The sequence below is a fragment of the Ammospiza nelsoni genome, chromosome 1, assembly GCF_027579445.1.
Source record: "Ammospiza nelsoni isolate bAmmNel1 chromosome 1, bAmmNel1.pri, whole genome shotgun sequence".
Taxonomy (NCBI): Eukaryota; Metazoa; Chordata; class Aves; order Passeriformes; family Passerellidae; genus Ammospiza; species Ammospiza nelsoni.
Genome location: NC_080633.1, coordinates 131,652,990 through 131,678,509, shown reverse-complemented (window position 1 = coordinate 131,678,509; position 25,520 = coordinate 131,652,990). Strand labels below are relative to the sequence as shown.

Genomic DNA, 25,520 nt, shown 5'->3' with positions numbered 1-25,520 from the left:
TTTTTCTTATATCCCCAAATACCACAGTAAGATATTTCATGGAGTATGTAATCATAGCAATGACAGCTGATAATCTGCATCAGTTGTTTTGATAATCACACAATTGTCTCATGTAATCAATACAATTATCACCTCAGAAACTGCAAACCTTTGTAAAATACCCATTTTTTCTTACTAAGGCCTTCAATTGGATAATAAATTCCCTTCAGTGAAAAAACAGATGGTTGGTTGTAAGAGGAGCAAAGTTTACATAAATGCTTGTTGAAGGAAAGAATCCCATTAAGAGTTCAGTATGCTGTAATTACATTTGGGTTTTTATACAAAAAATCATGAATATATTTATAGAAAGGAGAGGAGGTATTACATTAATCAAGTCAAATGTGTTTGGAAGTTCTGTTGAAGGTTAATATGTATTTCCTAGTGAGCCAGAGGAGAACACATTAAGCTTCCTAAACTGATGGTTGATTAGACTGACGTCAGTGAAAATGCAATTAGTCTTATATATTCTTGGACATATGGAACGGATGTTGCAAAATAGCCAGGAATTAATTTCCTTGATTGCTTTCTTTTTCTCTTTGTTTTATTGTGAGGCTTGTGCTTTGACTGTAAAACTCTGGAAGTTTAAAGTGGCCGAGGCTTGAAGATGTGCAGGGCAGTTTCTGTGCTGTTCTCAAGCAGGGCTGGAGGTTTAAAGTCCCAAATCTCCAAAGAGCAGAATAAGAAGGAAAAACCCACACTTGTGTCTGAAGGTGTCAGAGTGCTCCTGGTCAGCGTGAGGCGAATTGCCAGGGAGGCGTCCCTGAAGATTAACATGGACATGAGCCTGGCACACTGTTCCTGGACCTCCTGAGGGTCAGCTCTTTTTCAGGTGTCTGCAGTCAGCTCTAACTATTGTTATCCTGGTACTCAGCCTTGAAAGGGGTTTTGAGAGTGCTGTGACTGCTTTTCATTTTGTTGCTAGCATGTGCTGAGCAAGGTCTTGTTCTATCCAGAGATATATTAAGCTGCTTAAAACAGACAAGACAAATGCTTTTGGCAGAAACACAGATTTGTGGGAGATTTTCACCTTGGAGAGATGCATTTCCCAACAGTGAAACAGCTGTGGCCAGCCAGACAGGATACATGTGATCCTGTTCTTTACTATTTCTGTAATTATCTGTACTGTACCACCCTTCCACTTCTTCTTTGCATGACTAAATCCCTGCCTTGGGCTGCAGAGTGCACTAAGGGTGCAGTCACTTGTATGACTTCTCTGGATATTGCCTGTGGTGGCTACATAAGAATCATGGATCAAAGATTTGGTGTGTTTTGGTGTTGGTTTTTGTTAGTTTTTTTTCTTAATGAAGTGTTTGTATGTGTCTTGCTCTCCAAAGCAGAGCCCAGTCCTCTCAGCAGGGCAGTGGCCGAGTCCAGGAGGGTGGAGGGGACTCTGAGCACAGAAGCCCTGGGCGCTGCTGTAGGACACACAGAGAGCTGGCCAGGGCCAGGGGGTACCTGGGCAGCCCAGCCTGGGTAGGAGCTACAGCGATGGCTCAGCCTCTGTCACAAGGCCACACCAAAGTGGGACCTTGTGGGACCTGCCACAGCTCACATCAAGTCACACTTCAGCAGCTCTGCCCTCAAGCTTTCAGTCAGCTGCAAGGCTCAAACATGCATTTTTGGAAGTCAAGGAGAAATGCAGAAACCAAGCAAATCCCACCTGAACAACCCTTTTTCTAATAAGGTTTTATTGCATACCAATTTTCTGCTAGTTCTCCACTGCATCCTGAACCAAGATGACCTTTAGTAGAAATTGTGAGTTGATCTGACAATGATATAATTGTATATGTGATTATATTTCTCCACCAATATTTCCCTAGAGGTCTTGCTGGGCAGAAGACCTCAGCAGTCATTTTCAGGACTTTCCTTAGATACAGGTTCAACTTGCTTTAAATACAATGGAGAAGCAACAAAGACTCCACTGATAAATTTGTATACAAATAGCTTATTTCTTTAAACCAGGGAGGGACTAAGATTAAATAATGTTACAATTCTGTTATTAAAATTATGAAAGAGATGCCTCTGCCCAAATGAAGGTGCAAGCAAGACCATATGCCAAAGTCAGTAGTATGGATTTTATTTAACAGCAAATAGGAGGTAGAAAGAGATAGAAGGAAATAGAAAAAGGATGGGGGAGAAGAAGAGCATGACAGAGAGACAGATTAAGGGGAAAATATCACCACTCCATGGATCCTGATGGTGTCCTATTGATCCTGTTCTTCTGGTCTCCTTGGTGGTGAGGGTCCCTCAAACCACAGATTTCAGTGGGTTAATGTACATCAGGGCAGCTGGGGATGCCCAGGGAGCTGCCCTGCAGGAACAGGTGTGGCACAGTCTCTTGCCACAGGCTCTGGAGCAGTTGCATCACGTGCAGTGCTCTGCTGCAAGGCCCCAGGAATGAGTCTGGGAGCACTCTGGGGGGTCTGTGATGGATTATGGCACCCCCTCAGCTGCCTCTCATGAATGTGGCCTGTGGGGCTGGTGTAGGGGAGGATGGCTGTTCACTGCCTCTGCTTTGTGCCACACACCCAAAGCTCCTCCTGCCCCCTTGGCTGGGGAGAGTCTGTGCAGACTCAGAGGATGAGGCTGTGGGCTGTGGCCTCCCCGCCTCAATCCCAGCCAGAGCTGCTTTTCAGGACAGCTGCTGGGTTTGGCTTTCTGGGGATAGTTCATTCTCCTTCAGTCTGTCTCCTTCTCCCTAGACCTGAGATGACTGAACAACAGCGTCACCTTTATCTTATCCCAAGTTCCCTTAGGGAGCTTAACTCACAGTCCCAAGTTACCCTCAGGAGGCATCTTCAGATAGAGGAAGGCTTTGGTGGTTGCAGCTTCTTTATACAGTTTTGCCCTAATGGGCAAAAAGTCCTTCATAACAATATCTGAGCCACACACCATAACATTTCAGTCTCTCACAACTATATAACAAACTAAACTCTATCTCTAGGGAGCCAGAAACCTCTTGTGCATATTGCACAATCTGTCCATCTATTTTTTTTTAAATAAATGTAAGCATTACCATATTTCACTAATAACAGACCTCTTGTGGTTTGGGTTTTAAACTTATTAAAAGATTGGCAGTAGGCAGCAGTTGAGTCATTTGTATAGAAGAGTGCTGGTAAATTATTCTGGACTTCCTATATCAATTTAATCAGCATAATCTTTAGAGTTCAATGTTGAGTGTCATAGCAATCAAAGCTGAAATTATGTATAAAAGCTGATTGAAATACTTTATGCAGCTTTCTATTATATGCTCTCCATAATATGGACTTTGCAATATGCTAGTCTGAGCCTGCCTGGATGATTCTTTGCCTTCTCATAAGTAGTATGGAAAAATAGTGACAAGAATTGCGGACTCTACCCTATCTTCTCCAAATTAAAGAATATAAAATCCTAATTGCTACTTCTGATCTGACTAGTGCTCCTCCTATTCCAGTGCAGTATTTCAGATAGCAGCTAGAACCATGCTTTGAGAAACCACACAGAGAGAAAGAACAGCTTGTTCAGGGACAACATTTTCTTTTATTATCCTGTAGTGTTAAGGTTGGGCAGTCACCTGAAGCAGGAAGGCTTATATTTTGTTTTTCAGATCTTTTGTGATATGACTAAACACTTGCATTTCCTTTTAGTAAATAAATAATTTTTTTCTGAATTCCTTCAACCTTTTGGCTTCAGTAATAATGCCTGATAATGTGTTTCACTGGTCAGAGGAGTGAAGGATTCCCTTTTAACCCAAGTTCAAGTGTCCCTCTCTCTGTTTCTGTTCAGGCTGTTTTGCTCCATTGGATGAAAAGATAGGGTGAAAGTTGAGGGTGTCTGGGTTTCTAACTTGGAGCACTCATTAAGTTGTGCATCACTAACACATCTGCAGCTTGTCCCCAGGCCCTGGGCAGTTGAAACATTTTCATTAGCATGAGGCAGAAGGCTTACACAGCAGGGAAAAGGGAGAAGTGTCTGCTCTGACAGCCAGGGCTCTCCTGCTCCTCCTCTCCTGGAGTTCACACCTTGGCTGTGCTGTGCTGGCTCCTGTGCCTCCAGAGGGAAAGGGATTGAATCACTGCAGGGAGACTCGTCAAGAAACATGGGCACACTGAAGGGACAGCTTGTTTCCTGTTCCTTATGTGCTATTTGCCTGCTCTTCACAGCACTCAGCTAAAAACCTCTATTGATAAAATTGCCTCCTTGTTTCTTCTTCAGTCAGAGTTCAGAAAAAGCCCCCAATGAACACGTACAAACACAAAACTTTGTCTAACAGGGAGACAGAGAACGGACAGAAAAATCTTCCTATATGGGACAATAAACCTTAATTCATTATCTACACTAACAGAGAAGTTTGGGAAATGCACCCCAGATAGTGCAAATCTACCATGAGCTGGTTAAATCCTGACCCTGATTTTTTTTCCTTTGTAGAGTTCTTTTGTCCTTTTGATGAACAAAAGTGTTCTTGCTTTTCTTAAGATCTTTTATGCCTAAAGAAAAAAATGAAAATATGGAAAGAACATGCCTAGTGAAAAGGGAAAGGTAGATAGGGTGAATTAGACATTGAGATTCTTAAATAGACATTTTCCATTCATTCTTACTTCTTCTGATAGTGATACTGACTTCAAATATCCAGGTGCTAGAAAATACTCTTCTGTTTAGTTTCAAGGAGCAAAAATAGTTTAAGACTGATGTTTTGTTTCTATCATTTCTGTATAGAACAGAGTTTTTTGGAGAGAGAGAAGAGGGTACAGGGGTTCTGCTTGAGATTTTCTTAAGTTTTACTAAAAATGTTTAGGATTTCTTACTACTAAAATTAATGTCCTTGGCAATTTGCTTCCTTAGTATCTCTGTAGAGGACAACAAACTAAACCATGCCAGTTTTGAGGGGTACTAAAAATATGCTAGAACTGTGTGTGTGCCAGTTCCTACATATTACAGGGCTTCCCAGTGTCATGAAAGCAGCTCTGGAACTGCAAAAAGGGACATAGGCAGGGAGTTAGTTCACCACCAATGCTGAGATTTAAGGAGAGTGCTTAAGTGGATCTCTCTTGAGTTCAGTGAGGCTGAAAGCAGTCACAGAATTACAACTGAACAAATACCTTTCACCACCCATAACACTCAGACTGCTACACGCATGGATTCAGTTATAGATTGAACCCTCAATGGAAATAAAGCTGGGGGAGCTCTTCTTTTTTCCTGTAAATATAGGTATCTCTCTTCACTGCATTAGAAAGCCTTGGGAGAGCTGCAGTAGAATATTTGTAGAGGGGAACCTGTAGACTTCAATAGAAACATCACTGTTTTTAATGCAGTGTATTGATTTAAAGTGAGCATAATATTTCTTCTTCTTAAACTCCTTTAACAAAGCTATTTTATTTCGATTCTTGACTGAAAGCCATTGTAGCTCCTGGCAAGCCATTGTAACTCCATTCTTTCAGTGTTTACAGACATTTGTGTAAGTTGCTGGCCAAAGCATTTCTCTGTCTGCTTGAGTTAGGGATCATCAGTAGATTGGTGTTAATGGCAGGCTCTTAGGAGCTACTGGAACTAATTTTATTTTAGATAAGCTGGGATAGATACCATGCATCTGCACTTCTACAAAAGGTCTGAAATGACAGTGATATTTGTTTTCTGATCACCTGTTGCTGCAGTGGTTTCTGACACCTCTCCCCTGCATTTTATTCCTGTGGGTCACCACAGTTCATTGCTGACCTCTGTAACCAAAGACATGGAGAAAAGGTGACTTATTGACTGTAGAATTCTGAAATTTTCGTGCATTATATAGTTTATAATTGCTGGGTGCTGCCTGTGGAAGACATGAGGTTGTGTCCTTGCATCCTAAACACTGGACATCCTCTCCAGCAGAACTGCCTCACATTGTGCCTGATCTGCTGGTTCTTTATCACAGTGCAGTGGAAGCAGCATCAGTGGCTGGTGGTCAGTCCCAGTCTCATCACCTGCTCATGCTCATGCCTGCATGCACCTTTCTCACAGAGCTGTTGCTGCTTAAAGTGTCTTCTACTCAAATCTGAAATTATGTTTTATAAGCCCATAGCAAGAACTCCAGTTACTGCTCCAACATCTGGATGTCTCTTCCATATTTCCTCTTTCTCCTTGGCTTCATACATTCTGTGGTTTCTATAAAGCATTATTTATTATTTTCTATAAAGCATTATTTATTATTTTCCTCCCCTTCATTGATTAAAAAAGTGGATGTAATTCCATCCGGCTGCCAGAGAAGTAAGATTTTGGATTTTTTAAAGATAATTATTTTATTTCCATATCAGAATAAGGGCACAGCTGGGCATTTTTAGGACTTTCTGTAGGTTCTTTGTCCAGTGTGTTGTTAGGGCGCTCTGAACACCATCCTGCAGGGACTGAGCCCAGAGGCAGAACTGGGGCTGATCACACCAGCCCCAGCAGGGCAGGGGACAAACCAGGGGTGCCAACCAAAAGCAGAGAGGGCTGGGGCCAGGGCCACAGCTGGAGACTAGCTGCAGCGTGCCTTTGCAGGGTCCTCAGGGAGCATGGCTGGGGACTGGCGTGTCCTGTACCCTTGGGACCGGGCCTGGTGAGCCCAGGCTGCCCTGGATGGGCTCTGGGCCATGGGCAGGGGTGGGGACAGGCCCAGGTTGGGGCTGTGCAGGTCAGATAAGGCCGAGTGTCCCTGGAGCTCCTCTCCTGAGCCCCTGGCAGCACTGGGTGCTATCAGCTGTAGGACCCTGTGGTCACAGTCCTGACTTGACAGTGCAAAGTCTTGCATTTTATTCTTATTGAGCACCTGTCAGGGGCAGAGTGGGAGCTTCTGATAAAGTTTATTAAAGAAACCCTCCTGTTGAGTTACAGGGTGTAGAAAGGATCCCCTTGCTTTTTAAACTCCTCCTAGAGGAGTCTGGGTATGGCTGGATCCAGTCTTAACCCCAGACTTCATCAACAGTTTATGTCAAAAGGATTATATAGGTATAACTGAACCTTTATACAACTTTGTCCCACAGGATGAAGGACAGCAAACCAGATATATTTAAATAAATAAATATAATGGTTTTATTATTATAATGATTAGACAAAACTATTGTAGCCAGAATTATTATATACTATAACACAGTATATTATTATACACTATAACACAGTATAGGAGATATAACAACTATTATAGTACACCGCAAAGCAATATTGAAACAATTGTATTAAAGCTAGCAAAAAAATTATTAATTGATATTTAATTGTTATTAACAGATCGATGTTACCCACCCATATCAGTGACCAAGGGCCAGTTTCTTTCACTCAGCCTTGAAAGGTAACCTTGATGAGCATCCCCACTCAGGGGAGAGGTGCCCACACATGCACTGCAGGAAGGGCTGTGGTAGAAGGCCCTGCTGTTCAATTTGGAGCTGGGTGATTGTCTGTCAGCCATTCTGCCTCCAGCCCAGCTGTGTCAGCTCAGAGCTTTAGATAAACTATCAGCAGGGGCACTCGTTTGTTCCTTTATCCAGGTATTTTAGCAGGTCTGCCACATTGTTATCTCACTATCAGAGTGTTTAACTTCGGGATTGAGTCAGACTTGGCTTCAGCTATTGTTCAACACCAAAGGCAGCATGAATCCCCTTCTTTGTTTACCACTGACAGCTTTGCAAACAGGACACTGTTCAAGTTATTTTGCCCCATTCCAGGGAGAGCATCCTGCTGCAACCCCACTGGTGTATGGCCATGGACACCTTTCAGTTTCTCCATCCATGAAAGAAGGACAGTGTGTCTCACTGGGAAGGTACAGGGTTTAGCAGCTTCCTGCAGCTTTGCATAATTAAAATGCTTTCTAAGCATTGCTGATTGGTTGTTACCCAATTTGTTGCTGAAGAAGTGTAAAACATCTTGAAGGAAATTTTGGCCCCATCAAAAGAGCACAGGAATCTCTTTTGCTTTTCCTAGAATGGAGATTTCAACTCTCATACTAACTGCATATACCAACAGGGAATAATTTTTTATGCTTTTGTCCTTGATTGTGTGTCCTTGGAAAACATTACATCAGGAAGTTTTTAGACAGACATAATGAATGCATTAGAACATTTTTCAAAATTCAAGTCACATCACTTTCAAAACAAAAGGAAAACCCTAATGAACACAATACACCCAACTGTGCACACATTTCTGGGAGAAAGAGGGAGCAAACAAGCACATGGTGTATTTCACTTGCACTGCTGACAGCACAGCTGGAAAGTGCTCAGATGATTATGAGCATCTCTAGAGAACAAACTGATAGAAAAGTAATGCACTAAAGAGCATTAGAGAGATTCCTACTGACTGCAGCAGACTTCAGATCAGGCAAACACAATCTATGTCTTATACAGAATTTAAGGCAATGCTGACAATCACATAATCTGAATCAGGACATATCCATAAGGAGAAAGTAGAGTGTGTAGATCAGTATTTTATGAATTTTCATGGCTATATCTGTACCCAAAAATATGTCTTTAAATAGCAACACTCTATGCATTTATTGTTTCTGATTCCTTGGATATTTTGAGTAGTCTTCTTAGGTAACATATTTATTACTGGCTTATATCTTCTAGCTTTCTACAGAGGAGTATAAAACAAGAACTAAGTGTGATATGGAGTTATACATGATGTTAAAACCCAGTAAGATTTATGGAATGTACTTTGAATTTTGATAACCATCTGATGTCTTCAAAACCAAGAGAAAGACAAGACCATGCTACAGCATTCCCCACACAGAGCTATTTAATTACTCTATGTAAAAATGCAGTAATGACAATCTCTAACCCCCTCCAGACAATCTCTATCTGCCTCTTTTCTAATTGTTCGCCACATTAACTTAAATTTTCTTTGGCTTCTGAATTACTGTTAGCCAGTGGATCTGTTGCCTTGTTCTTTTCCCCCACCTTTCTGCTCATAAAAGACTGAGAGCATCTCCGCCTGCCTTTTCCTTGCTAAGCAACCCCTGGTTGTTCCTTACCTGTCCTACATTCCAGATGTCTCACTGCCCTCTGCTCTGATGCAGGATCCTCCCCAGGGTTTTTCCTTGTACATTTTAGGACTTTGAATCCTTTCTGCAGAGGCCCATGGAGGGCAAGTGGGAGGATAGTTTGTGCATCTACTGCCCAGGTTTCTGCAGCACTGCCCAGCACCATGTAGCCACAAAGCTGAACTCTATGCTTTTTGGAGCTGAATTGTGCTCTGTTGTCTGAATTCTGCTCTAGTTGGTCAAAATAATTGTAATCTTATTTCACAAAGTTCTTACAACTTGTCTGCAAATTAGAGAAAGGTAGAGGTTACAAGTGACTTAACAAGTCTCTCAATGACACTGGAAAACCCTAACCAATGTATCTTTGCTGGCTGTGAATCCTTAAATCTGTCACAGCTGTTCTTTCAGTACAGTTATGCAGCTGGCAGTGCATTCACCTTCCTGCACATTCAACCAAACCAGGTTTTCCATGCTCATTTGTGAGAATCTCAAAATGTCAAAAAAGGGAGCTAAGATGCAGAGATGTGATCTACTGCTTCTGCCCTATCCATAGGGCCTCTTGCTCTGTCAGAGAAGGAAAATAAGATAAATTACTTACAGTTTGTCCTTGACAACCCCATGGTGATTGTTACTTGTCACCATACAAATTTGAAGTGTTAATGGGGAGACTGCTTGATTATCTGTTCTTATTTTGTTCTCAGTCTATCTAGAAATTCGTTACATGATCTTCCTGCTTTGAAATTGCATAAACTGTGCTTGCTCTTTTCTTCTCTTGTGAACTCAATCTATTCTCAGCAGTTTTCAAAGATTGCTAACAGATCTGGTATCAGCTGGACTTGATGGAATTTCCCTATCAAAAAGGATTTATCTTACCTGAGAAAGTCTCTAGCCTGTTATGTCTTGAAATAACCTGTGCTACACCTATACCTTCTTGTTGCTGTTAGTAACCTGTGATCAGATTAGGATGACTTTGAAGTGAGAACCAAAGCAATGAAATCCATCTTTCCAAGCGTACTGTTTTCAGCTTTCTCCTTTCCTTTTTCTTCTTCACCAGTTATCTTCCTAGTTTTGTAGAATAAGCTTTTAGCCTGGCTGTATTATTTCATGCTGAGCAATCTTCTTTTCTGCAATTAGCTCTCTTCACTTCAAAGCAATATGAGCATTTTGTTCAGATTTGTTTTAAAATACAGCTCTTGGCTACCTCTCCAATCCGTCCATAGCTGATTGTTGACAATCCGCTTCTGCTGGATCACTTGGTATTCTTGGCATTTCTTTCACTTACTGCATTTCATAGCCAAGGCCTTGTGAATGTCCATCTGTGCCATAAGACACAGGAATGTGAGCATCAGACACGGGGCTCACATTGCCACCCCCCAGGCCTCCTCATTTAGCAGCTCACCTGAGCCAGCACCTCACTCATGGCCTCTTAGAACACAGCCCTTTCCAGTAACTGAGCTCCTCTTTGGTCATCCGGCAGTTTTACAGGGTCTGTCCCCAATTCTGGTTCTGCCATGCTGATAGTCCTTGATTTCAGCACCCATTTGTAATAATCTCAGAAGGACTGGTGAATGTGCTAATGTGTTTTATAGTCTGAAAGAGCAGCAGTAACTTTTCTGCTGTGGAATAGAGTCAGAATGAAAAGAGGTAATCTACATTTTGTTTAATTTTCATGCTGTTGCTGAGGGAAGAAGTCAGTCCTGTTTACCAGCTTAAAGAAATGAATTACAGTGTTAGTTAAATACTACAGTTGTACAGTTGGAAAACAGTCTCTATCAGGTGGTGTGAAACATGGTGGGTGTGTGCTGCCCAGAGGTTTTTCATGGATTACTTTCACAGACTGATCTTTTTCCCTTTTTCCTCTCTGTAGATTATAAATTCGGTGGTCTTGCTGATTCTGCTGAGTGCCCTGACTGATCCTGACCAGTACCACCTGACTAGTGCTGAATTAGGGGGTGAATTTGAATTTATGGATGATGCCAGTAAGTACAAATTCCCTAATTACTAGCACTCATTGCTCCAGCGTTTATGTAACTGTCCTATCATTTCAGTAATTACTGTCCTTTTAATGATTGCTTCACCTTTGTATCTTGCAGATTCATTTTTATTGTGAAAGGTGTCATGACACAGCTCAAACTTGTTTCCTAGTAGTAACCTTATCTGCCACCTACCTACTAGTAATCAATCCATCTGCTCTGCTGTGTCCTGACTTGGCAGGGGCAGAGCCAGCCCTTGGCAGGGAGATGTATCCCTGAGCATGGTGCTGAAATCCCCAGGGGAATTTTGCAGGCCAGAGGGAGATATCCCCAGGGGAATTTTGCAGGCCAGAGGGAGATACGGAGTCTCTGCATCTTGCAGCACCACATCCCAAGTGCCTGCACATGCACAGGAACCCATGCTGCTGTTCAGACAGCTGAGTGTGTTCCTTCATGCTGGATGTGTTCATGCACCCCCTGTGCATCTGGCATGACCTGCAGAAACCTGCTCAAATGGATGCAAATGCAAATATCAACTGTACAGTCACAGGCATATTAGCAATAACACAGAGCAATTCCTTCTCTTACTGAAAGGCATCATAGAAAATCTTTAATATAGTTTCAGAGAAGGGTAAGCTAGGCCATTTATGTCTCCTACAAAAACTCTTGTCCTTTGAGAATATTTCCTTGTTCCATAACTTTTCCAAATTATTTGGTGGTTTGTTGATTTAATTAATTCATATCTAGTAAAGTTTTCCCTCCATGTGATTTTGATAAAAATGTCTGTTTATTTTCATTTCTGCTCACAATGGTTACATTCAACATTTCTCATGGTAGTCTGAAATGAGATCTGTTGCTAATCACACTGGTGTCTTTCTGCTCAGAATCCCCCCATCCACAGCTAAAGGTTCTAAGTCCTTTCCTCATTCCTGCTGAAGTCAATAAAAATGTCTGTAGGAGAAGCAATAGCCCCACACATGAGAAGAAAATTTTGCCCATTGTTTGTGAGAGATGCTGGGTATCACTGAAAGGATGCTTATTTCCACAAGGTCTTTATGCAGATATGCCTTGAGGATCTACACTGAATTAATGATAAGGGGTGATTGCAACTTTATTGTGTCTTCATTGAAAACCCACCTACAACTTCCGACTAAAAATCTTTTTATATAACTGGATTTAAGAAAGTAAGGACCGCAGTAGATACAGATGGGCTCCTAGCTGATTCTGACATATTAAAACTGACTGCCTTGTCCTAATTCTCAGAGATTAACCTTGGTAATAACTGTCTGTCAGTGTGGTTTTATATAGCTGACATCAGAGGCCTGCCAGTGCCCAAGGCTTTCAAATTGTAATTCTGTTTTGTAATGCAGTAGCTGTCAGATAAAGTACATTGGGGATTTCCATCTACACTTGAAAATTGTATTTTCTGTATATTTTTGTCAAGGCTTCTGAAGTGAACCCTGCAAGACTGTGAAAGGGTGGCTTATGGGCCGAGCAACCTCATTTCCATTTGGTAAAGGGAACATTTCACAGGCAGTTAAATTACGAATGAACACTTGAATTAATGTCTCCTTTTATTCTTTGAGTCCCTCTGGTTTGGTGCCTTACTGAGTAAAGGCAGTTGAGTCAAGATATTGACTTTTATGGTTACTGGAAATAGCTGGCAGGAGATAATTTCTTTTTTCTATTCTTTAAGCATGACTGTATTTGTTCAAATGTAATGAAATGTTTTATTATGAGATAAATCATCAGAAAAACTTCCACATACTCTGCTCTTTTCTTACTTTTATTTGTCTTTTTTGAAGCAGTGTTTTCCAGTTAGCTCTATGCACTGAAACCATGTGTATGAAATACAGGAAGATACATATTTTTTTATTCTAAAGAAGGTCCCAAAGTTGTTATCTGTATGTACTTCTGTTGACAAATAATAATGACACAAACATTGATACCCGTTATTCTCATTCCTGTTGATCCTCCTATCAATAGCAAACAATTAAAAAATGCAGACACAGAGTTTACGTGTAACATTTGTCACTCCCTTTCTCTCTCTCCTGTAAGAGAATCCCTCATAAAAGATCTGAAAAAATCATCTGGAAAAAAAAAAAAAAAACCAAAAACTTATCAGCTGTGTCACAGTAGTCAAATGAAGTTAATGACAGGTTTCCCTTGACTCCTTGACTTCCAAGAAACCAGGATTCCCCCAATAATCATATTCAGATTTATTTCTAGCTGTGCCTGGTTTATGGAGAATTCTCAATTTTCTGTTCCTGCAGTGGGGAAAATTCCTGCCACCTGCAGAGCCAAAGCCAGTCTGGTGCAAACTGCTTGGAAATACCAGAGCAACATCAGTTCCAATCCCAGGATTTAGTGTGGTTCCAAGGGCATTACCAGAGGCTTCAAAGTACCTGTTTGATTAGCCAGAGAAAGGATTTACCTGAACACTTAAAAAAAAGCTCTAGGCTATTTATTTTCCCTTCTATCCTAGAAAAGGAAGCAAGGGGGAAGAAATTCTGCCAAGATGTAACCATGTGGCAGAGGGAGGTACTGGAGGGAGCAAGCTGCTCCAGCTGCAGCTTGCTGTGCACACCAGTGTGTGTGGTGTGTGTGGCTCCCCAAAATGTACATCCCAGAACCTGGTAAAATGCTGGGCTTCCTCCTGTGCTGGATATTCAGCTGAGCCCATTTAGTCTCGTCTTTCTTTTCATTATTTCCTGAGGGAGTTTAGAAGCTGGACTAGGGAAAATTAGAAATGTGTGAGCTGCTCAATGTAATACTGCTGCTGTTAAAAGACTAATAATCTCAGAGCAGGAGATGGAAAAGCCCTCTAATTAATTTTGACTTCCCAGAGGGTTTTGCCTGAGCCTTCTGCTCAGCTTCTCCAGACACACAGATCATCATCCTGACATGTCAACAGCCCAAACAAGCAGTGGGTGTTGCTTGGTTTTATTTACTGCTGTCATAGTGTCAGAGATGTGTGTGTGATACTTCACAGGCCACATGACAGCAAGGATTGAAATCCTCTGCATGACCTACAGAAACTGAGGGAAACTTTGACACTGATATCAGCAATTTAGGTCAAAATCTGCCCATGTCCCTGCCCTGGGATGGGCAGACAAGACAGGCAGACATCTCAGGACAGGGGACAATAATGTGATGATCTCTCTGCTGAATATAACATCCACCCAGGACTTGAAAATATTACTTCAAATAGAAAAACTTTATAAAGAAATCTACAGACAGCATGGTTGGACTTCTGCTGGGGGATAAAAGGAAGTGGTGGAGTAGGTACATTCCTGTCCCAGTCCATCAACACCTCTTATACAGTACTAGTCCCAGATATAGGGAGAGGCAAAAAACTAAATCCCTTCCCAGTATAAGATATTCAGGGCAGCATCTTCCCCTCTAATTTTATACTCTAGAGTAAATGTGCTGGGCTCAAAGGTGCAGAATATTCTTTCCTTCTCACTGTCCACCTCTCTTTCCCAGGGAGAAAATGCTGCTGCTGTGCAGGTTTGACCCAGGGGCTGCCTGGTGGCTGGCAGCAGGGGCATCAAGCTTGCACAAGCAGCCTGCAGGAGAGAGCAAGGCAGTAATCCTCAGCTGGCAGTCAGGAGGCTCTTGGATAAATAAGGCTGGGAGAGTGGACTGAGGGAGGGCTGCAGGCTGCTGATCTGCAGCTTTCTGGTCCCTGCTCTCAAAGCTGAGGGCCAGTGATTAACTCCAGGGCTGGGGCAGGTGATGGGGATTTGAGATCTTCATCACTCCGCACCCAGGGACTGGCCTTGCTGGCTGCTCCTCCCTGTCCCTGCAGCACCCACCTCTGCAAGAGGAGAGAGGAAGACAAGGAAATACTTCTGAGGTGATTTGAGGGAGCTTGAGCTGCAGCTTGCTGTGCACCCCATGGCAGCAGCTCTGCCCAGCCCCAGCAGCAGCTTCTCTCCAGAGAGTCAGGAAAGTAGGATGTCACTGCAAGGTATAAGAATTAAAAAACTCAGTTGGTTTCTTTAAAACCAAGGAGAAAACTCAGAAAGCCATCTAGGACAAACAGGCTGGATAACCCCTTCAGCAGTCCAAGTGCAGCCCTTCTAGCCATAGAAAGCACAGCATGGCTGGAAAAAAATCACACACCCCTGTCAGTTTCTCATTTAATGTGCTGCATATCTAGTTTCACTCTGATTAATTGAAGCTGACACAGCTCAAAAAACCCAATGAAGCCTTAAATGAGAAAGAACTAGCTTGAGCCAACTAGGACTTGGCATGGTGGAGCACAGTTAGGGAGACACTGGAGACAGGGAGCAGGAGTGCGCAGACCAGATCTTCAATGTCAAGCTCATCACAGTTTGCTGGGCTCTGGCTCTGAACCAGAGCTGCCACAGTCACCAGCAAAGTGGAACCTGTGACTCCTGCATCTGCTGCAAATGACAATGGCAGCAGCTTCCCCCCAGGTGCAGGAAGGAGGTGGTTGGGATCAAGAACAAATGCATAAGCAATGCCTCCAAACTGATGGTCAGAATCAAAATAGTGATCCATGAGCCTCTTTTACAAGAGGTTCAATTGAGGTTAGTGGCTACAGCAGCAATTTTCACTTCTTTTCTTTCATTACCTTAAGTGTATCTGGTCTATTCAAAATAATTTTGATTTCACAGGACATATGTAGGCAGCCAGAGTAAATGGCCACACAACCAGAAGTGTCTTAAGAGGCTGCAGTAGAGGTATATATTTTATTAGTAGAGGTATATTTTGTGGATACTTCTTCCTCTTGAGGGCAGAATTCAGATCACTTCTAACAGGCACAGCACAGCCTTTACAGCTCCTGAAAACCTAGAAACTGCTCGAGGTAATGCAGCTCAAATACTGCACTGGTTGTCTGGAGTCTCTACACATTCTAAGAGGAGAAGTAGGTGCCTTTGAAGAGCAGTTTGGAATGACTGAGGTGTCATTCCCTGCCGAATGATGAGCAGGGGGCCCAGCTGCCTCCCCGTGGCATCGTGTAGCACCCATGAGCTGAGCTGGAGGAAGCCGCTGTGGAGGCAGCAGGGAGCACCAGGGTGAGCTAAACTCGCTGCTGAGTGCAGGCCCCTCTCCTGGGTGACACCTGCTGATTCTGACAATAAGACAAAGATTCAGGCATTTCTACTGTGAGAAAGGATCTGTGCTCCAGGGCCTCATCAGACCACAGTGGTTTGAATGTGCTCCTCCAAGTGCCAGGAAAGGGCACTTTGTCCTTCAAATTTAATCCATTTAATTAGGAAGTACCTGCCATAGGACCTTTTCTGCGGCATTTGAGTTCCTATGCAATCACAAGGACAAACTCTGGGGGCAAAAGAGAGAGAACAAGAATCCTGAAATCTAGGACACAGGCAGTGCTCTGGAAAAGGGGAAACCTGGGTTCTGAAGTCCTTAATCCTGCTGTTGGTAGGTGCAGTGCCCAAGGAGCCAGAGAACACAAGCAGCTCTGGACATGTCCTCACCTGCCAGCAGCAGTCTCCTCTTGCTCATTTTCCCTCCAGCTTCACAGGTCTCAGGTTCCTCTCTGCATGCAGAAATCTGGATTGGTGCCATCTAGGGCAAAGTTTGTGCTCCCTCAGGCACAGGAGGATCAAGGACTGGGTCTTTTGTTCTCTACATGGATGATCATTCTGGTAGGCTGGAAATAATGACAGATCAGACTTGGTGCCTGTCCTTCCTCCTCAGCCATCACCTGGCTGAGCCTGCACTGCTTCCTGCTGGTGGCAGGTGAGACCTGTCCACAGCTGCCACATCCCTTCAGAGACTTGGCTGAAGGCTCCAGGCCACGTACCCAGGATCTGATTTTGTTGCATCCAGGGAGTTGAGTTGAGGACTGTTCCATGCCCCTCATCATGTGCTGGAGTTAGATGTTGTGGCAGTTCTGTGGTGAAATGATGCCATCTTTACACTTTGAATGGTTCCAAAGTCAGGGTAGTGAACATCCTGAACACTGTGGTGTGTTTGTGCATCTCAGAGCTCCTTCATGTACCTCATCGAGGTAGGTAGTTTAAACACACCTGGTGACAGCAATGTGAACAGGATGGACCTCACAGATAGCAACAGAGTGGGATCTCTAAAGCCATGTCCTATATACCTCACGTCCTCTTTGTGCACTGGCTTAACCTCAGAAAACAAGCACAATGTTCCATGCACTCCCAAACTCATTGTAAGGTCAAGTTCAGAAATTCACTTCTGATCTCCTGACAGTGATCTGTAATGTTACCTAGGGATGTGCATATGAAAAGACCAAACATGTGATTTTTTTCCCCCAGGATCTCCTTCCAACTGTTCATGGCTTAGGAACTTCTTAAATCGAATAAAGAGTTAATTGAAAGCTGGTCAGCAGTAGAATAAAAAGATAGGAGTCCTGTAATTTGTCCAATCAAAGCTTTAAAGAATAGAATGTTTTCCTTCCTTTATGCTTTACCTTTCCTGACAATTATACATTTCCATTAATAAATACATCTCTGTAGTATTATTGGTTGAAATGAAATTTTTCAAGATGTTATTTCTGCTAAGATGACTTTATCTGCCAGTTTTGCTCCTTTTACAGTATAGAGATATATGAGCAATGGTATGCAGCAGCTGTTGGTGAGGAAGCAATCTGGAATGCAGAAAAGCAGACACATTCTCACTACAGATATCAGCACCACGAGTAAAACAGTCCTGTCAAAACTGCTCCTGAGTTTAGAAAATCCATAGAAAAACCAGACCATTCATCTCCATGGTCTTATAGAGGCTGTAGTGGTTTGCGCAGTGTCAGTGTAAGTGCCAGCACTTGAACAGATAGAAGCACTGTCTGTGCTTCTTGTATTTAGGAGGTTCCCCACAAAAGCCAGAGATTTCCTCCAGCAATGCCTGAACAATGCGCCTGACTCCATCTCCACCCTGCATTTGAGATGCTCTGCACAAAGGAGGTGGTAAAATAACTGAACCAAGCTCTGAATTTGCCTTCAATCATTGATGTCTCTTTTCCAGATATGTGCATTGCCACTGCAATTTCTCTCCTCATGATTCTGATCTGTGCAATGGCTACATATGGTGCATATAAGGTAATTCATTACATTTGATAATTCATTACATTCGGGGAGACACGAATAAAGTGAACCACACAACTCCATAGAAACAAAATTAAGAAAACTCTTTTCTAACAATTGCTTTTTTACTTGCTTAGCTGAAAATTGGGAGAGGGAAAAGAAGTTGAAGAGGCAGCAGAACTGATCGCTTGGATCAGTGGTACCCCAGGGCCCCCTGCTGCAGTTGTGTTGATTGTCTGCAGTTTCAAGTATGAGTGAGCTCTGGGCAAACGGTGACTTGAGAGAACTGAATCTTGTACCTATCAAAGTTAAGGGAATTCTTCCCATTCACCTCCCAAGCCTGTGGTTTGTTCCAACATTAATCCTATTAATTAGAAAGGAAAAGTATTGTGTGGTTTCTGAATCTCCTAATGTAGCGAGTTGTGGGAGTTGCACTGCACATATGACTGCGGTAAAGCTGCCAAATTGCCTTGGCCAAACCTCTTGGCTGAATGTCATATTTCGTTTAGCTGATTTAATACTCCATAATGTCAAATATTTCTTAGATTCCTCTAGAAAGACATATTCCTCTATTTTAACTTATGGCTGATGAGTTTCTAATTTATTTCCTTTTTAGCAACATGCAGCTTGGATCATCCCTTTCTTCTGTTACCAGATCTTTGACTTTGCCCTCAACACGTTGGTTGCCATCAGTGTGCTCGTCTATCCCAGCACAATTCAGGACTACCTCCACCAGCTGGTAAATCACTTCATCTTCACAGACCTCTGGGGGCTTTGGGGGGAAAAACCTCTATACGGTGGAGTTTCTGCCCTGTATTTCTGGCCAGTGGTATCCTTCTCATACAGTCCTTGAGAAGTTCTTTCAGTCCTTGCCAGACTGAATTCAACATCCTTGCAAGGCTACATTAGTAACTTACTACAATATTTGTGAAAAGCTCAGAAGTTTTGCAATGATATGAAAGCTCTAGCACCATTCATTTAGAGTGAGACTCATATATATGCATATATATATATGCAGGACTTGGATGATGAATAATTGCTTTTGCATTCAGAGTTATTGTATTCATATATGGCTTATTTTTGGTACTCTTTCAAGGATATTTTATTGCTCCTTTTAATTTATTTGGTAGCTATAACACATTTAATTAGGCAGGAGTTTGATTGAGTGTAGGTTTGGTTTTGCTAGAAAATATTTTGGATTCTGTCCTAGGGATATTTAGAGTCTCCCTTCTTATTCTGCCTTGAAAAACATCCATGGCCAGTATTGCATAAGTGTACAAGGTATGATCACAACCCCCAAAAGCAAAGACAAGAGCCCACCAGCCTCTGTCTCATCACAGGAGCACATCCCACATCCAGCAGGGTTCACGTGGAGTCACAGAGCTCTGGAGAAGCCAGTGCTGCAAATGTCTCTGAAAATCTGCCTTGAGAGCCTGAATACAGATTAGCTTGGCTGTGAACTTTGTTGTGTGGATGGAAAGCTGGCCAGTATAAATAACAGGTAATGAGAACCAGCTGGCAGATAAGTAGCCACACAAATCTGCAGCAAGAGGCAATGTGTCATGCCAGTGAGAGCTGGGATGTATCAGGAGCCTGTTATCCTTCATCTTACTTAACACCCACCTGCATTCACAGCTGATGTTGCATTGGAAGAGAAGCAGAGGCATAAATCAAAAGGTTCTCAGAGATATGAGTGGAAAAGAGCAAATTACAGCCATGGTTTGGGAGTGCTACAGCTGGCACTGCCACTTCTGGAGCCTTGCTGCTTGTCCTTTGCCTACAGACCCTTGTTGCTGCATCGGTGCCAGCCCTGCTCTTCTGGCAGCACAAGCATCTGTGTGGCTGCAGAGCTCTCCCCACCTCCCAGAGCATGAGTTGTAACCAGATTTTACTCAGTCTTGGTCACTGTGCAAGAACTTGATGGGGACAAAAACAGGCTGGTCAATGTTCACTTAAAGGCCTCTGCTCTTCTGCTGAAAATCTGGGGCTGCATTTGGAGCTGACTCACTGGAAGGGCAAAGACCAGCTGTTCCTCTTGAAATGTGTGCTAAAAATCCCTTTATTTCCTTGCAGATAAAAAAATAACAGGTCCTTCTGTAGCAGAAATAGAAAGAGCAGGTTTTGGAAGGGATTTGGTGCAGCACAGCACTCTGTGATCTGTACTGCTGCTCTGGAGTGCTGAATCTTTGGTTGCACAAATCTTTGTCTTGCTGTTGTAAATCATATTCTGGACTGATAATGAAATGCCGCAGGTCTTCAGGAGTGCTAAACTGTCAGTGCTCCAAAGGGCAAGGGGGATTTCCAGGATAATTATAGGCTGATTAGCCTGACACTGCTACCAAGCAGAATATTAACAGAAGGGCTGGGGCTGAGAGGACAGTCAATTGATAATGGATTAGACCAGAAAAAAATTATTAATGACTGCCAGCACAGTTTCATGGGAAATCAGTCCTGCAGGCAAGCTCATTTTCCTTCACTGACAAGATTACTGACTCCATCAATAAAGATGGGCAGGGGCATAATGGGCTTGATGAGATGTTTGGCTTTACAGCCATGATGCTCAGAGCAACAATAAAGCACCAGATCAATACAGGATGTATCACATGGATTGGGAGAGGGTAGCTGGCACACTGCACTGGGCTGTGGTCAAGCTGACCATCTGCCAGTGAGTTTCTGTTTTCAGTAGAGCAATCCGCAGTAGATTTCATGCTCCTCCTGACTTCCATTAATAATGTTGGACCCCAAGAGGCACTTCACAAAAGCTGATGTCAGCCGTGGGAGAGCTTCTCCAGGCTCATTGTCTGGAGGGATTGAGTCCTTTGGTGGGAGGCTGTGAGCAGGAATATAATCTGGCTGTTCTGTGTCATCCTCTGGAAGCCCCTCCCCTGCATTGCCCAGAGTGAGCACAGCTCTGCATCTCCCAGTGGCAGCACTTGTGACTTTTCCCAGCAGATTCACTTCTAATGAAACCCATGGCTGACACTGAGCTGGACTGCCTGAGAACTTGAGTTCAGCCACCAATCTCAGTTGCTACAGAGATTAATGCCAAGGAATGTAAAGGCCTGAGCAATACAGATGAGCATACAGTTTGACAACTGTGCCTGGGATGCAGTGACCCTGTAAGCAGCCTAGGGATTTACATGCCAAAACTAGAGTCCCTAGGTTGTTTTGCTGTTTGCAAAAATTGCTCTTGGGATTTGTGGACAGAAAAAAGAGCAATTAATAGTAAAGGAGAGGAGGCTTCCCTTCTCTGTCGGTAGTGTGGATTTCCTTCATCTATTTTTTGGAGACTGATTGTAAAAAAACAATGCTTGCAAGTCAGAGAACATACAGAAAAGTCCCTTTGAATAAACTATATAAAAGCTGGATATTTTGTAGTATGATGAGAGACAATCAGCTTTTCCTGCTTCATTTACTGAGAAAGAAGACCAAGAGGTAGTGCCATTAGAGCTTTCATATGCAAAATAATGAGGTATTAAAATGCTGTTTAAATTAGATGTAAGGCATAATGCTAATGAGCAGCTGGAAGCTAGTTCAAGTTAAGTTCATTTAGAAACAAGGATTAGTTTGTATTTTATCATTTATGCTGGAGATTAGTGATGGGGAAAAACTACCAAGAGCTGTGATGAATTTTGAACAGTTGATGTCACCTGTTCAAAAAAGTTTTGAAACTGTTCTGCATCTACTTTGAAGCTGATTATGCCTCCTGTGTCTTGGATGATGTGGCTCAACTGGAGGCCCTTGTCCCTTTACCTGGAAGGGCTGCATCTGTTGGCATAAGGTTGTTACATTTGGTTCAGAGTAGGTACATCTGTCTGAGTGGGCAGGAGCAGAGGGGAGATGAGAAGGGCACATCCACCCTTACCAGATACTCAGATATGGGACAAGGTGAAAATCAATGCAGGCAATTACACCATGAATGCAGGGCCATTCGGGTGTGATCCCTCCTGATGGTTTGCAAACCCCAAGCCCTGGGGTTGTCTTGCCCTCACCCCTTTGCAGTGGTCTGCCAGGGTAGGCAGGAACAAGGATTGTGTTTCTTCCTGGCATTCTTACAGTTTCTGTTCCTCTAAAGCTGCTTTGCACTGGGGAAATGGTATTTTAGGGGGCACAGCTCCATAAGGTAAATGAAAAATCCCAACTGTTCTTCAAATCCATTCTGGAATATCTGGAAGAAAGTTTGCATTTGGTAACAGAATACATTTAGCAGTCTCAGAAGAACTTTTTGTTTGCTCTAAGGTGAGAAAAACCCTGTTTCTTTAACCATTTCTACTTTACTACTATCTGGTATTGTTATATAGTTACTTTGGTATCATACTATGGTTACTTTTACATATGCCAGATGTCAGCGTGTGGGTGATGAGTTACAGCTGCTGTGAAACTCTCCATGTACTGTTAGCAAGATGATGATCACATATCAATGAGCTGGTCAGGGCCGTAGCTGAAAGTGTTGCAGTAGTGCTCGCAGGGTGTTTGGTAACATCAGTCTGTACTGGCTTCTTCTTTGGAAACTTCTTGTTGCCTTTTGATACCCAGCTGCACTCAGGTGTGCTACTTAATTGCCATGGATTGCAGGAGCATCTTAGCCTGAAGGGTCATGTAAAATCAGTCAATGTTACAAGTTTTGAATTTAGTAAGTTTTGTGGTGATCATGTGATCAAAGTTTCTAAGAGTTACACTGGATATTTTGGTCATTATCATTGTCATGTAAAAAGCAAAAACTTTTGCATACAGCAAATTCAACATATGTAAAATAAAAATCATTTAGTTCTTGCTCTAAGCAGAGGTCTAAAGCAGTTTAACCTAAAGCACATTTCTTTTGTTTAACCCCACTAAATCTTTGATATATTGGCATTTTAAAGCCTTCCAATTAAACACTTCATCTTCTGTCATCTGATAACAGCATATGAAATGATTGAAGCACAGGTGCAGAACAGGCTGGTCTGCAACTGAGTTATGCAAACTTTTTTCTAATCAAAATGCAGGACTATGACAGTTCATCTAAACAAAATTTCAAAGTATATTAAGTAACTTTACTGTGGGACTGCCTACAATGCTGCTGCCTAACAATTCAGTTGGTATCAGTCATGCTTTTAAATTTATGGAGAAATGTCTAGAGGACATAAAAGAGAATAACGTATCAGGTATATTATTATGCACACAGCCCTCTCCATATCCATGACAAGGTTATAAATGACACTTTAATTACAACTTTAGCTTGCCAGTGCAACACCATTGCAATTACCTTTTGTTTGTATAGAAAATTTCATCATGTTCTGCTCCAAAGTCACTCCTGTATTTCCAATGATAGGCTTAGTTTTTCCCACCCAGATGTATTTCAGTCACAGCTTCATTAAGCCTTGCACAACATCTGACACTGATCTTTTTCCAGAAGTTTCAGCACCGAGCCTGGTGCTGGAACCTTCCCAGCAGCAGGATTTCAGCTATTGGTCTTCCCACAGGAGAGCAAACTCCCAAGACAGGAGCAGAATTTCTTTTCCCACCTCATGTATCCACATCAATATTTAAATTCATCATTGCAGTCAGTGAAGACCAGTGGTCTGATTCATTTGAACCACTCTTGGTACCTGTTTTTCTGTGGGAATTCATGAGATTTTGGGAACAGTTGCAGCCATGGGATGGGACCACAAGGGCTGCCTAATGGCACCAGTTCCAGTGTGGTCCCTGTACCGTGTGAGACTGGAGCCAGTTGAGATGCTTCCTACCATCTTTCCTGATTCTTTGCCAAAGGTTCAGGTATCATAAAGTGGTTTTCCTACAGCACTGGAGGGGTTTGTAGCTGGGATTTAAGATCAGACTGCTCATAGGCTGGCCCAGCCCAGTTAGCAAAAAAAGCCAAAGGGGTTTCTTCCATGCTGACCCAGTGCTCCTGGGCTATCCATCAGAGAACTGAAAGCTTTGTCTCCCACACAGGAAGCCTGGAAGCCCCAGAAGAGACTGACTTTCATTTTCACATCCTGCACCAAGATCTCCCTGGCACCTGTGTGTGGGGATGACCATGGCATGGGTGCAGCAACCACCTGCCTTGCTGGGGCTGCCTACACCTCTCATCTCTTCATCTCTCAGGACAGAGAGTCAGAAAGCTGAGCCTGAAGGGGACAAACCTCAGTATTTGTTCCTCATGTGCTCTCCTGGCTTTGCTGAAATATTTCCTGAAACACTGGTGCTGGTATAAGGGAAGGCCAGGCACTGCTGGGCAGCACACCCTGCCCCAGACTTGACCAGGGATCATGGCTCCAGCAGATGTTCCTGATTTTCAAGCAGAAAAATTTCTTGGTCATTTTCTTGCCCTCCTCTCGCCCCTGTGCAAAGCCCTTTTGAGCTGATGTTTAGAAACAGCCATTAGATTATGGCCAAAAACACAGCATGCAGTCATCCAGTCTTTGACCAGTGACTGGTTCCCAAAAACCAGGTTCTTCTTTGAGAACCAAAGTCTTAATAGGAATTTTTTATTATATTCACAAACTATTTTGACTGTTTTTTGAATGGTAGATCAGTACTGAAAAAATCATTTGGATACAGATTTACTGTAACTGTCCTTAACTGACTGGACTTTCTACCTTCCTAACTTAAGGTGTCTCTTCTGCAAACAAGAGGGCAGGTTGGGGCATTAATACTTAAATTTTATGCATATAAAGTTTTTGTTTAATTTTTAAGTGCATTGTTTCTTTGTATATACTCTTGCTTTCTTGGTCTCTGGGTGACTGCATCCACTATATTTAGAATAACCTTCTGTGGGAAAAAAAAAACAGTAACTTATTGAATTATAGCAAGCTAGTTCCCTACAAAAGCTCTACCTCAACAAAGAAGATAACATGATAAAAACTTCAGTCATGGAATTCAGCAGAGGAACAGAAACATTGCTGTCAAGAAGTGGAAAATGTGCTTATGTAACATCTAGCTGCAAATGGTTACAGCTGCTGTTGATGTTAACCACTCTGAACAGTTCATGGAAGTGCTAAATAAAGAGCTATTCTCAGTAGCAGCTGTCCAAAAAAAAAAAGATAATTTCCTGGTGCACTGGGCTGAGTGCTGGAATAAGGGTTATTAAGGGGTTACTCTGGATTTACACCATCATTGCCAAGAATACAGTTGTAGCTCAGTCTGGTTAATTGTCCTGACAAGGATGCAGAGCTGGCCTGGTTAAGTAATTAGACCTGTAAGGGAACAGGGAGTTGTGGAAGGAACTATTGCATTCAGATATAATGAGCTACTGTTGCAGTGGAGTTATCTTTTGTGGAGAACAGCTCTGTCTGTGAACAATGGTTTATTCTAACTGAAACAGGAACTTGTATCTTGCAGTATTTCAGAATTATTTGGAACATTCTTTTCAAAGGGCTTGGAATTTTAAGCAATAAAAAATACAGTAAAACATTTCTAGCAGCTGTTTTTCAGTCACTGATCCTAAAGTGTTTCACAGCTCTAAATCACTAGAGCCTGTGCTAAACAGGAAGATTCATTTTGTCACTTCTATTTCATGTA

General features: G+C 42.6%; 1 protein-coding gene across 1 annotated transcript in view; it reads left to right on the top strand.

Moving 5' to 3' along the window:
- Positions 1-25,520, top strand: part of LAPTM4B (lysosomal protein transmembrane 4 beta) — a 58,846-nt gene that overhangs the window by 6,841 nt on the left and 26,485 nt on the right. The window contains exons 2-4 of the mRNA XM_059485670.1: positions 10,866-10,977; positions 17,959-18,032; positions 18,634-18,756. Coding sequence (XP_059341653.1) covers positions 10,866-10,977; positions 17,959-18,032; positions 18,634-18,756 — 309 coding nt within the window. The remainder of the gene's footprint in view (positions 1-10,865; positions 10,978-17,958; positions 18,033-18,633; positions 18,757-25,520) is intronic.